General features: G+C 51.7%; 1 protein-coding gene across 1 annotated transcript; it reads right to left on the bottom strand.

The window, feature by feature from the left end:
- Positions 1-5: 5 nt before the first annotated feature.
- NAPSA (napsin A aspartic peptidase) lies at positions 6-10043 on the bottom strand. Its single transcript, XM_053607210.1, has 9 exons — positions 9694-10043; positions 7861-8002; positions 7652-7775; positions 7351-7469; positions 6814-7013; positions 5396-5518; positions 5171-5315; positions 4706-4804; positions 6-4485 (listed from the first exon to the last, which is right to left on the bottom strand). The coding sequence occupies exons 1-9, from the start codon at positions 9771-9773 to the stop codon at positions 4258-4260; spliced, it is 1260 nt and encodes a 419-aa protein (XP_053463185.1). The 5' UTR covers positions 9774-10043; the 3' UTR covers positions 6-4257.
- Positions 10044-13899: the final 3856 nt, after the last annotated feature.

The raw sequence follows: 13899 nt of genomic DNA, 5'->3' as shown, positions 1-13899 counted from the left end.
TCTAACGCGGCCCAGCCGCTAGAGGAGACCCAGAGGCGGGGCGGGCGGCAAAGTGCGGCAAGGGCAACTAATATTGGGTTCCGCAGCACCGGGAAAATGGGGAAGGCGGGACTAGATATGAGAAAGAGACTTGACCGAACTGAAAAAAGGGACTAGCGTGACAGAGCGAGGGGAAGTCCAAGCTATTTAAAGGAGCCCGACCAGCCTAGAGGGGCGGGACTACAATGTGAAAGGATGTCCAGATTAGACTGGAAAGGGAGCGAGGAAAGAGAACAACCCCCTGCACCTAAACCTCCGGTTGGCAGGACCTGGTGAGAAGGAAAATTGCTTGGAAGGGGCGGAACGGACCTCAAGAAGGGGCGGATCGAAAAAGGTAGAAACAGTTCAGATTGGACTGAGGCGAGTGAGGGGGCGGGACTGAACTAGGGCGGGAAGTGGAGATGAAGCACTTTCCATGAGAATGGGACTGGGCTGCACTGAAAAGAGACCTGGCGAGAGGAAATGAGACTGAGACCCGGTGAGAACGGGGTGGAGATGAGCGAGACCTGGAAACCTCAGAGAGTCTGGTTAGGACTAACGAGGGGTGAGGTAAAGAAGGGGCAGGGCGGAGGCTGCAAGTTTGGCCTAGTTAGACCGGGCCAGGCTGGGAGAATGACTGTCTGGATGGATGAGGCGGGATTGGGGAAGGTAGGTGGGGTCTACAGATCGTAGAAAACGTCTTGAATAGGCTGTAGGAAGGCGAGACTAAGGGAGAAGGGAGGCTTTAAGGGCTCGAAAGCAACTAGAGTAAGTGGAGGCGGGGCAGCGCTAAGAAAAGGTGGAGGAACGGGAGAGGGGGACGCTAGGGGAAAAGTGAGACTTGCAAAGAGTACAAAGCTACCGGGCTGGACAAAGAGAAGGGACCTGGAATGGAGAGTCTTAGGGATAAGAGAACCTGAGAGAGAGGCCTGACTGAAGGTCAGAGAGGCCTTACTGGGCGAGAACTTCCATCTGGTGGAGGAAAGAGGACGAAGCCTAGACAACGGCGGGCTGCAGATTGGAGGACCAAGGGACCAGTAAGGACTGGTGAGGAGGGAGCACAAAGGGAGGCAGAAAGGTGGGAAGAGGGGAAAGGCTAAAGTGCCTGGAACCACCGTCTATAGTACAGACTATACAATGGCAACAGGCGGGACTACTGGAAAATGGGGCGGGTTAGGTAGCTGAGAGGCTGGGGCTGCTAGAGGGACAACGAGTTAGGGGCGGGGCCAGAACTAGGCTGACAGCCGGGGAGCGGGCTGGCCACACCTCCTGGGCTGTCCTAGACGCCGGAGGCAGAGCGCAGGTGCAGGGGTTGGGGCGGGGCCAGGAGCTGCGGCTGGGGCTGCGGTGGGAGCAGGCGGTGCCTGTGGGAGTGAAGGGGGCGGGTCAGGGGGCTGCGGGCATCATCTGGCTGCAGCGTCCCTGGCCCGCCGCCTCCTTCAGCAGAGGCAGCAGCTGGTTTGTATCGCCTCCCACCCCACACCTGCTCCCGTTTCTGTGTCTCTTGGTGTCCCTTCTTCTCCCCTTTCTCTGAGTATTTGGTTTTTTTTGGTTTTTGGCCGGGGCTAGGTTTGAACCTACCACCTCCGGCATATGGGACCGGCGCCCTACTCCTAGAGCCATAGGCGCCACCCTTCTCTGAGTATTTGTCCCACCGTCTCCGTCCCACCTCTGAGTCTCTGCCCTCCCTCTGGGTCTCTGAATATCTGTCCCCCTCTTTCTGAGTCTTTGCCCTTCCTCTCTCTAGATCTCTGTCCTACCCGCTGCTCCGAGCCTCTCTCTTGGTTTTTCAGTTCCTTTTTATCAGGGTGTGCCTCTCTCTCTGGGATTCTGTTCCCCTCTCCCTGAGTCTTTGCCCCCTCTTTGTGTCTCTGTCTCCCTCCCCTTCCCAGGCTGTCCTTCCCCCTCTCTGGATCTCTGCCCTTTCATCAGGATCTCTGTCTACTCCCTTTGTTCTCTGATGACCTCCCTTCCTCTTCTCCCTTTCCCACCTATATTTCCCCCCTCCTCCATCTCTTTACCCCCTCAGTCTCTGTACTTCCTCTTTCTAGCTATCTGTCCTCTCTCTCCTCTCTGGGTATCTATTTCTCTCAGGCCTCACCCCCTTTTGTGTCTGTCTCTCTCTCTAGGTCTCTGTCCACTGCTCTTTTTCTCTGTCACCTTTCTCTGGATCTGTTTTCCTTTCTCAGAAGCTCTCCCATCACCACTTCAAATCCCTATCTTGGCCAGTACTGCGTCACTGCAAAGAGTTACAGAAGTGGGGCCTGTCCCACAGACCAGAAAGCTCATTTCTCTCATTGGGCTCACCCACTACCTCCAGTCCAGTATCCAGGATCCTTGGCCAGCCATTAAGCCTCTGTAGGACCCACAAAGGCAGAGAAAAGACTTAGGCAAGTCCTGCCCATCCCTGCCCTCCTGCACATCCCTGATGTGCCCCCAGCCAGAAGCCATGAATCTTGCTTGAGGTGAGGCACCGGGCTGGGGTTGAGTAAGTCTCCTGAAAAAGTGGAGGCTGGAGCAGAGGCAGGTAGCCCTAGGTGCTAGGAGTAGAGGATAGGCCTTAGGGTAAGGACATGAGTTAGCCATCCTCCCTTTAACTGTCCCCCTACCCAACTTTTCTCTTCTGCTTTTTTTGTTTTGTTTCTCTCTTTTTTCTTTTTGTTTTTTTTTTTTCTTCTTTTTTCTTTTCTCTCTCTCTCTCTCTTCTGCTTTTAACAGCAGCCAGGCACGAGATCAAGTTACCAAATCAGCGTTTTTTTTTTGCAGAGATCAGATGTGGGAAAAGGTGAGGGTTGGTGGGGGGGGGAAGGAGCTGGAACAGGGGAGAATATAGGATGAGACTCAGGATTAGAGAAGATGGGAGGCAGGAAGAGGCAGTGAGCAAGGAGTAACAGGATAGTCCAGGCTCCATCAGGCCTGGGAAATTTTGATGCCATGCCTCCCTCCTGGCCCTCACCCCGCCTCACCAGAGCCTAGATTCCCCACCCACCCATTAGAGGGACTTCTGGAGGCACAATGGGGGCTCGAATTACAGAACACCGTAGACAGGGGAACCAAACTCAATCGTTGGTGATGGACAGCAGGACAGAGGCCAATTATCTGTCTATGTTTTCAGATCCTTTTCTCTCCCCCCCTCCCCAACTCCTCCTTTCCCAGGCCCTCAGGCACAGAATTGCTGAAAGCTTCAACTCCCACCTCCGTCATCCTCAGCGCCCCCTTCCAGCACCTCCCCATTCCCCAAGGCCTAGTATTGGGGAAGGTCCCTGACTTCTAGGACCCCTTCCTTGTTCCTCCTCCCCCATTCCTATCAGCTCCAAATTCAGAAAAAGGGAACTCCGGGCACTAAAGCTAAAAACGTGGGGACTCCCTGTTTACTCCCTCTTTGGTCCCCCGAGACCCTCCAAGTACCTTGGCCCCCAAAGCTCAGAATCGAGGGGAATTTCTCTGTTCTAATCTTTGAGTCTCCGTCTCCCGAGTCCCTCGCCTCCAAAACTGAGATTTTGGCTATCGTACCGTCTCCGTACCCTGAGCTTTTGCCCCCTCCCCCGTACTCACCCCAAGTCGAGGCGAGGCGGGGATAGGGGTATCCCGAGCTGGAGATGGGGGAGGGGTGACCCATCCCTGGCAGCTCTGGGCAGCAAGAGGCTGCGGAGGGGGTAGTGACATCACCGCCGGAGGAGGGGCAGGACTGCTCCCCCAAGCCCGGGGCTTCAAGCTCCTCCTTTATGGCGGACCCAGGGGTCCCGGAACCCCAAGAGGAAAGAGAAGGAACAGCCGATGAGGTCCGCGGGAATGGTATCCCCTCCGCTTAGAACAAAGGTTGGGTAAGGCTTTACCGATTTCATCCACCACCACCCCCCACCCCGCCACCTGTCGCCGCTGCCGCGACCTGTCGCCTCCCACGCATGTTGTGGCTGCGCCTGCCCCCGCCAGAACATTAACACTGCATGGACTACATGGTCCGTAATGCTCCGCGGTACCGGGAGCCTTTTACAAGGGGCAGTGTAGGCAAGGGGCTTCATGGGATTCGTAGTACAAGAACCTCTCACCACTGAGTCTTAGAAAAAAGGGATGATGCATTTCCCTTCCCTCTCTTCCTAACTTCGGAGGCCCAGCCTTTAATTTTTCCTCTAAAAATCACACACTGAAAAGAAATAACCCAGGCAGGTTCGTTCTATGGAAATAGCGGATTTTTACTGGGTCCAATACCGTCCTGTGCGCCTGCGCTCAACCCGGGCGTCAACCTGACACCCGCGCTTGCACCCGCCCGCCCCCTCGCCCGGCCGACCCGCGAGGACGAGCACGCGCAAAGCCCACCCTGGCACCGGAGTTTGTGTCCCCGCAGTCGAAGACTGCCACATACGCTCCCAAAAAGACGTCACCGAGAATCCAGAGGGGGCCTGCAGGTGAAGGCATGTCCAAGGGCTGGAAGCCGGATAAGCAGAGATGGAAGCCACCCCACGTAATCTGCGGGCGAGAAGACAGGGCTACTGGTATCACGCCTAACGGAATAACCATTTACCTGGGAGCCAGTGCTTCGCCCCGCCCCGCCCATTACCCCCGGACAAGAAATGTTTGTGTAGCCCTATCCGGCCCTGGTGATAACTCACTCCCAGCCCTACCCTCGCAAATCCGGTCAAATCCAGGTATATTATGTCACTTTGACGTCATTTTGACGGCCACCTACCTGGATGACGTAGTCCTTGCCCGTGAGGTTGAACCAGCTTCCTCCAAGGAGGAAGGAGACTGGGGGGAGCCTTGGGATTTCCGAGCACTCAATAAGATGCTAAGGAAAAAAAAGGAACAAATGAAGATGGGAGAGTTCTGTTCTGGTCAAATCCCTTTCCTGGCTCCCAGTTCCATAGTGTGATGTCTATACTGAGCACCTACATATTCCGCACCTTGTGCAGACAAGCTCTGTTGCGTAGGCTTCTCTCATCCAATCCCACATAAACCTATAGTATCATCTCCCACCACCATCCACTGAGTCACTCAGAATAGAGGCTTAGGAAGTGTCCTTGCTTCCACTTTTTCATTACCCTCCAGCCTATCAGGAGTTCCAGTCCCGTCTGCCCTGGGATACCCTCTCAGTGTTCACCATCAAATTGCTATCAGCCTCCCCAGTCCACATGCACTGGAACTGGAACCTTACCTCCCCAGGCAGCAGAGGAATTCCCCCAATGGCTGCATTCAGGGCCCGGATCTCCTCAGTGGGTCCTGTGATTAAAGATGTGCCTGTATCCAAAATGGCAGCACAGCCCTGGGCACAGAGAGTCAGCCCTGTGCCCACTTTCACACTGTGAGGGAGAAAGGGGCTGTCATTAGAGGCAGGGTTCCAGGCATGCAGGCCCCAGGCCCAGAAAGCCAAGTCCCTCACCGCTCCATGTGGATCTGCCAGTATGCAGGGATTGTGACTGGCACAAAGGTGAGGGGTGGGATGTAGTGTGCTGGGTCTGAGCCCCCCAGAACCAGCTCTCCTCCATCAGCCACATCAGGGTCCCTGCAGAGGCAAAGTGCCATCAGTGTCAGTGGCCTCTCTGCTGCTAGCCATAGGAGTGGCCAGGGATGAGACTTCCTGTCCACTGAGTCATTTCTGGGGCTCTAGGTGGGGTGGTGAGCTGGGAAGCAAGGCCAGAAGTGAAGGGAAAGTTAGGGCTTTGTGGGTGGGGGTGCAGACTTCCTAAAATGTAGGGTTGGGACTTCTGGATTTGGCTATGGAAGTAAGAACTTTAGGTGGGAAATTTCCTGAGCTGAATATCATAGTTATCAAGTGCAGCAGTGGAGTTTCTGAATTGGCTCTTGAAGGTGTGACTTGTACAGGGATGGAGTGGGTTCCTCAGAAGTGGTCAGACCTGAATTGTGTGTCCTGGTATCTACAGAGATGTTAGACTTCCTGAGTTGACTGAGAGTGATGGGAAGAGGGGTTGGGAACTTCCTAGACTGTGTAGGAGGGTGGAATCTACTAAGAAATAGGTGAGACTCCTTGAGTGGGTTCAATGTGAGATTAACTGACTGGGCATAGGATTTTTTGACTGTGGTAATAGGCCTCTGGGAGGAAAGACTTTCTGGATGGTGAGTGGGATTTTCTAGGCTTAAGACTGAATTTCCTAAAAGGTGGGTGGGACTTCCTGCATTAAAACAGGAAATTCCGGGTGGCGCCTGTGGCTCAGTTGGTAAGGCACCGGCCCCATATACTGAGGGTGACGGGTTCAAACCCGGCCCCCGCCAAACTGCAACCAAAAAGTAGCCGGGCGTTGTGGCAGGCACCTGTAGTCCCAGCTACTTGGGAGGCTGAGGCAAGAGAATCGCTTAAGCCCAGGAGTTGGAGGTTGCTGTGAGCTGTGTGAGGCCACGGCACTCTACCCAGGGCCATAAAGTGAGACTCTGTCTCTAAAAAAAAAAAAACAGGAAATTCCTGACTTGTGGTAAGTGGTCTCAAATGGAATTTGAGCTTTCTTTATGGTGAGGAGAGGGTTCCTAAATTGAGTGGTTGGGTGGGGCATGGAATATCCTGTCTTGATTTTGAAACTGGAGCATTTTGAACTGCTGAAGAGTTTCTTTACTATGTGTCAAATTCCTGTGTAAACAGTGGAACTTCTGAATAGGGTTCAGGTGTCTCTTGTGTGGGGTAAATGACTTCCTGAAGGGAGGATGGAATGTCCTGTGTTGGGTAGATGGCTGCTGGAGAGTATATAGGTTGATAACTATCTGAAAAGGGTGAGACTTCCTGCATTGGGTCAGTGACTTCCTGAATCAAGAGTGAGACTCAAGGATAGGTAGTCCCTCCGCTAATACCTGTTGAGGTAAAAGGAGAAGACAGGCTTATCCAGTAGCCCCTGCTCCACCAATACATCCAGCGGAGGGCGAACTCCTTCCACGGCCAGAATGGGAAAACCAAGGCCCAATATCCCGTCAAAGTGGGCAAAAGTAAAGGTCAGGCTGGGCTCCCACAGAGCTTCCCCAAAAACCAATGATGCACTCTTGAGTCCCCCAATCTAGGAGTAGATTGAGATGGGGCCAGTTACTTCTGGAAAGACATGTCCTGGAGATCCTGCAAACCAATGCATGAATCCCAGCTTATCTGGAAGCAAGCCCCAACTGCCTAGGAAACTTAGCTTCCCTATTTGAGAAGCTCTGCCCTTCCGCCAAAGAAGCCCGGCTTCCCTCTTGAGAAGTTCCACCCCTTCACTCAGGAGAGCCACCTCCCCACTTGAAAAGCTTCATCTATGTGCTCAGGAAGCCACACCTCCTCAAGCCCCTCCCTAAGCCAGATACTCTTAGGCATCGGGGTTCTCCCAAACTCAAGCCTTCCTGGAGTAAAAGGTCACCCACAGTCAGCTTGTCCTCGCTCAGGATTCCGTTCAGCCGTCCACTTCCATACTGAATGGCAAACTTGGTCCCATTGGGCCGAAAGGAGCTAGAGGCATTTGGATTGAAGCGATGGTGGAACCCTGGGTCAAAGGGAAAGAGAGATGTCACTGCAGGAGGGGAGTCTCCCCAAGGCCTTCTGCCCCATTGACCTAACATAAGGTCATCAGAAAAGAATGATTTCTCCAAAACCCAGAGGAAGCTGAGGGTTCTCCCTTCACCCCTACTGAGCTTTATTCTTCCCCTGCCCCCCCCCAAAGCTCACAGCAGGGTACACTGAAGAAGTGGCATCTCCTTGATGGGACCCAGAGATTGGAGGAGCCAGTGTCAAAGACAACTGAGAAGTTCTGTGGAGGTGTTCCCAGCCCAATTTCCCCAAAATACTGGACCTGATGGCAAAAAAAAATACAGGGTAAACTGAGAGTTTGGCTTGAGGGCACAAGTGTCGGGGGGCTGTGCTGGGCTGTGACTCACATCCAAGAAATCAGAGAGAGGCACAAGGCCAGGCTTGCTCCCAGGAGATGAGTCCTCTAAACTGGAGAGCTCTGCTGATTCTCTCCATCTCCTCAGTAGGTTTAGGGTCCTGCGTCCTGGGTGGATTCGGCGAAGAGAGACCCTGCAGAGAAAGGATCCTGAAACTTAGGAAGCTGCCCTGCCTAGAAACCCAAATAGGGACCTACTGACAAAGAAAACATCGCCAAGGCCCTACAGGGCAGTTGTTGGCTGAGTGACTGGGGGTGGCGCTGGTGCTGGTGGTGGTATGGTGGAAGGTCTAGTCCTCCTCATCCTTTGGCTCAAGTTTCTCAGCCCTTTTTGCACTATCAAATGGCATCTTCTCCATGAAGACTCATTCCCGTGCAATCATACAAGAAACCATATAGGGCAGCGCCTGTGGCTCAGTGAGTAGGGCACCAGCCCCATATACCAAGGGTGGCGGGTTTGAACCCGCCCCAGCCAAACTGCTACAAACAAATAGCTGGGCATTGGTGGTGGGCGCCTGTAGTCCCAGCTACTTGGGAGGCTGAGGCAAGAGAATTGCTGGAGGTTGCTGAGAGCTGTGTCGTCACAGCACTCTACAGAGGGTGACAAAGTGAGACTTTGTCTCAAAAAAAAAAAAACATACGTACAGAATTTCATCACGTTTTCTTTCTATATTACAAAACACTCCTTGAGGGCCAGTTAAAATCCAGGTCTCCCAGTTTTTTATTACATAGGTCTGGGATGGGGCCTGGGAATTTGCATTTCTAGCAAGGTCTCGGGTCATGATGATACTGTTGGCCTTGAGACAACGGTCTGAGACTCACTGCTATTTGCATTGACTTGGAAAATATCCATGATATAGTAAATTTTAAAAACAGGCTAAAAACATCATGTCCAATAATATTTTTGTACCCGCCTTTAGTCACTCTTGAGAATGCTCCCCCTCACTCACACCTTTGCCTCCTCCTCCATGACTCAGTCTTTGAGAGGCATAAGAATGTGAAGTGGGGAAAACACTTCCTGGAAGACTACATCCCTCCCCACATCAAGAGTTCCAGTAGATGAGGGAAAGAGAGGAGAGGGAGAGAGTGGGGGAGGAAAGGAAGGGAGAGGCTGGGGGAGGAAAAGTGGGGTGTCTTATTTTGTGACCCTGGGTGGAGAGAGTGCTATGGCATCTTAGCTCACAGCAACCTCAAACTCTTAGGCTCAAGCGTTCCTCCTGCCTCAGCCTCCTAAGTATCTGGTACTACAGGTGCCCACCAAAGCACCTGGCTAGTTTTTCTGTTTTTAGTAGAGATGGGGTCTCACTCTTGCTCAGGCTGGTCTCAAACTCTTGAGCTCAAGCAATCCACCTACCTTAGCCTCCCAGGGTGCTAGGATTACAGAAGTGAGCCACCATGCCTGGCTTGAAACTTCACTTCTTGAGGCCTAAATAGTTTAGATGATGTGAATCTAGAGAGTCTTAGTTTAAATGTCACAGATCTGGGTCTCCAAAATGGGAGGGGTGTCACTTGTCTAGAGATCCCAATACCAGGTCACAGAACTCAGCGAGGGATCTTTAGGGGCCTCCCAAAAACATGTCCTGAGAAGAGGAGAAAAGGTCCACAAGTAAGGGTGTGGGCACTGGAGGATCTTGGACTTGAAAGGGCTCTGGGCTTCAGACATGCTAGAGTGGAGCCCACACGAGTGACAGCCCAATTTAGAGATTTGGGAACCCAAGTAAAAGGAGTCAAAGATCATGGGTTCCTGGTTTGGGAGCCTCAGATTTAAAGGGCAAGAGGTGGATGATGCGTCCCATGTTGGGGGTGGCAGATGGCATCACCATACCGAATCAGTGTGGCTCCATTGGGCTCCACATCCAGCAGCGTCAGCAGCAGCAGGGACAGCAGCAGCAGTGGCGGCGACATCTCTGGGCACCCGGATGTGGACCCAGGCGTCCTGGAGCTTCATTTTCTTTCCCTGAGACTCCACCCTCTTTACGACCTGCCCCCAGGTTTCAGAGGTGACCAGAACATGAAGTGTCTCAGCAGGTGACAGGAGACAAGGATGTTTTTGAAAATTTGTGCAGAGTATTTTTGTAGGGTCGTCAGGGATAGGATCTTGTGAGCCTGCTCCTCCTCGCTCCCAATTGTAGTGGCAGTAGCAGTGGGGTCTCCTTAGCTGGGACCTCCCTGCCCCCATTTTTTATCTTCTGCCACTTTTACTTCTAACTTTCACATCCCTTTTCTGAGATTCATTAACCACAAGTGTTTCTTTGGGCAAGTGGGAGGTACCAGGGGATGTCTGAGCAGGGTCTGGGGGAAGGGAGAAAGGGTGAGAAGATCCCTTGAGCTCAGGAGTTTCAGACCAGCTTGAGCAAGAGCGAGACCTCCTCTTTACTAAAAACAGAAAAACTAGCCTGGTGTGGTGGGGCAACTGTAGTCCCGGCTACTCAGGAGGCTGAGGCATGGGGATCGCTTGAGCCCAGGAGTTTGAGGTTGTAGTGAACTATGATGATGCCACTGCACTCGGGCGTGAGCCACAGAGCAAGACTGTCAAAAAAAAAAAATTCCACTGGAGACCCTGGGAAACTTTTTTTTTTTTGAGACAGAGTCTTACTTTGTCGCCCTCAGTAGAATGCCATGGCGTCTTAGTTCACAGTAACCTCAAACTCTTGGGCTCAAGCAATTCTCTTGCCTCAGCCTCCCAAGTTGCTGTGACTACAGACACCCACCATAATGCCCGGCTATTTTTCAGAGTCGGACTCTCACTCTTGCTCAGACTGATCTCGAACTCCTGAGCTCAAGCAATCTAGCCACCTTGGCCTCCCAGAGGGCTAGGATTACAGGCCTGAGCCACCACTTCCTATCTGGGAAACAGTTTTAATGAGGTTTTTTTAGGCCAGGCATGGGATCCCCAGAAAAACTGCCAGGCGTTGTGGCGGATGCCTGTAGTCTCAGCTACTTGGAAGGCTGAGGCAAGAGAATTGCTTAAACTCAAGAGTTTGAAGTTGCTGTGAGCTATGATGCTACAGCACTCTACCCAGAGCGACAGCTTGAGACTCTTGTCTCAAAAATAAACAAACAAACAGACAAACAAAACTAAAAAGTTCTTAGGTGAGAAATGCGGAAGGTGCCCACCTCATGCCCACAGCTTGTCCATTGGTGTTTAGTTCTCCACCAGGAAACTGGTGAAATGAAAATTACTTGGAAAGTCCCAGTAAGAAAACCATGTCTTCTCTTCCTTCTTTTGTATTTTTTTGAGACAGTCTCAATGTGTTGCCCTCGGTAGAGTGCCATTGCGTCATAGCTCACAGCAATCTCAAACTCCTGGGCTCAAGCAGTGCTCTTGTCTCAGCCTGCCCAGTAGCTGGGACTATAGGCACCTTCTATGACAACTGGCCGTTTTTAGAGATGGGCTGAGGCTGGTCTCAAACTCCTGATCTCAAGAAATCCACCTGCCTCAGCCTCCCAATGTCTTGTCTTAACTTTTCTCCATTGGGGTGGATGTGTGTCCCTCTTTTGCACCCTGACCCCCTGTATGGAGGTGGGTCCAGCAGGGGATTTACAGGGGGAGGAAGCAGACGGGGCTGAGTGAGTGGGGGTGGTGCTGGTGCTGATGGTGGCAAGGTGGAAGGATTCAGAGCTCTAATCAGAACCTCATCCTCCTTATCCAATACCTTTGGGTCAAATTTCTCAGCCCTTTTTGCACCATCAAATTGCATCTTCTCCATACTCATTGTGGTGCAATCATATAAAAACCCATATGTACAGAATTTCATCATATTGGTTCGGCGCCTGTAGCTCAGCAGCTAGGGCACCAGCCACATATAAGGAATCCAGCCTGGGCCTGCCAAACAAGAATGACAATTACAACCAAAAAATAGCTGGGCATTGTGGCAGGGGCCTGTAGTCCCAGCTACTCAGGAGGCTGAGGCAAGAGAATCGCTTAAGCCCAAAGAATTTGAGATTGCTGTGAGCTGTGACGCCACAGCACTCTAACCAGGGCAACATAGTGAGACTCTGTCTCAAAAAAAAAAAGGCTCAGCGCCCGTAGCACAGTGGTTACAAGTGGTTACAGTGCCAGCCACATACACTAAGGCTGGCGAATTCAAACCCAGCCCAGGCCAGGTAAGCAACAATGACAACTACAGCAAAAAAAAAAAATAGCCGGGCATTGTGGCAGGTGCCTGTAGTCCCAGCTGCTTGGGAGGCTGACGCAAGAGAAATCTCTTACACCCAAGAGTTGAAGGTTGCTGTGAGCTGTAACACTACAGCACTCTACCAAGGGTGACATAATGAGACTGTCTCAAAAAATAAAAAAAATAAGAAAAGAATTTCATCATATTTTCTTTCTATGCTACAAAACATTTCTAATTGCATAATAGTAGCATAGTTTAAAGATCCATGTGCCGGCCATTTTTTCCCCCACTGAATCTGGGGAGTATTGTGGAGAGATCTTATTACAAAAGAAATCATCTCTTTGTGTTTCATTGGTTCCTAACTGAAAGCAATCCAGTTCTGGAAAACGTGCCCCACAGGTCTGCATTCAGGGATGGAATTTGGGTTTCCCATAGCTGGCTCAGTCACACACAAAATTAACATAAACATTCACACAAATAACAAAACCTGGCCAGGCAGGGTGGCTCCTGCCTGTAATCCTAGCACTCTGGGAGACTGAGGTGGGTAGACTGCCTGAGTTTTCCAAAGTTCAAAACCAGCTTGAGCAAGATCAAGACCCCATCTCTACTAAAAATAGAAAAACTAGCTGGGCATGGTGGTGGGCACCTGTAGGCCCAGCTACTCGGAAGGCTCAGGCAGGAAGGCTTGAACCCAGTAGTTTGAGGTTGCTATGAGCTATGATGGATGCCAAGACACTCTACCCAGGGTGACAGAGTGAGACTATTTCAAAAACAAACAAATGAAAAACCAAAAAAAAAAAAAGAAGAACAAAATCAAATTCCTTTGGGACAAAGGAAAAAGGTAAAAGTCCAACAGTTCCAGGGCGGCACCTGTGGCTCAGTCGGTAGGGTGCCGGCCCCATATACCGAGGGTGGCGGGTTCAAACCCGGCCCCAGCCGAACTGCAAAAACAAAAACAAAAAAAAATAGCCGGGGGCGGCGCCTGTGGCTCAGTCGGTAAGGCGCCGGCCCCATATTCCGAGGGTGGCGGGTTCAAACCCGGCCCCGGCCAAACTGCAACCAAAAAATAGCCGGGCGTTGTGGCAGGTGCCTGTAGTCCCAGCTACTCGGGAGGCTGAGGCAAGAGAATCACTTAAGCCCAGGAGTTGGAGGTTGCTGTGAGTTGTGTGAGGCCACGGTGCTCTACCGAGGGCCATAAAGTGAGACTGTCTCTACAAAAAAAAAAAAAAAAAAATAGCCGGGTGTTGTGGCGAGCACCTGTAGTCCCAGCTACTTGGGAGGCTGAGGCAAGAGAATCGCTCAAGCCCAAGAATTGGAGGTTGCTGTGAGCTATGTGATGCCATGGCACTCTACCTAGGGCCATAAAGTGAAACTCTGTCTCTACAAAAAAAAGTCCAACAGTTCCAAAGCTCTCCTAAATGAGGGTCCCCCAATTCAACCAACAACAAACAAAACGCAGAGAGGTAGAGAATCAGGATTGCACAAGTCATGGTGACTTACCAAGAAAATGCAATGCCAAAAGTAGACTGAAGGCTGGTACGTTTCTCCACTGTAAGTGAAGGCTGCACCAAAGGCAGTCATTGCCAGCCAGAAGGGAAGCAATGAGAGGTGTCACCCCGCAACACGCCCAAGCAGCTGCAGGACTCCCCAGGTGCTCGGATCCTAGCCATGATGGGCCAGCTATGGGCAAAACATCCCTTCATGATCACCCACATTGCTGTAGAACCCTAAATTCAGGCTCATGTACCGAGTGTGCAGCTAAAGCTAAAATGCTGTGACACCAGTGCCTGGAGATACAGAAAGGTTTATTCAGTTTGGCCAAAGCAAGAAGACAAGAGGGAAAATCTCTCAGATCTGCTTTGCCGAAGCAGGGAGGTTTTATGTGGCTAATGGGTAAGAGAGGGGGTCCCAGG

This window comes from Nycticebus coucang, chromosome 10, assembly GCF_027406575.1.
Source record: "Nycticebus coucang isolate mNycCou1 chromosome 10, mNycCou1.pri, whole genome shotgun sequence".
Taxonomy (NCBI): Eukaryota; Metazoa; Chordata; class Mammalia; order Primates; family Lorisidae; genus Nycticebus; species Nycticebus coucang.
The sequence above is the reverse complement of the archived record's forward strand: the minus strand, read 5'-3'. Positions and strand labels throughout refer to the sequence as shown.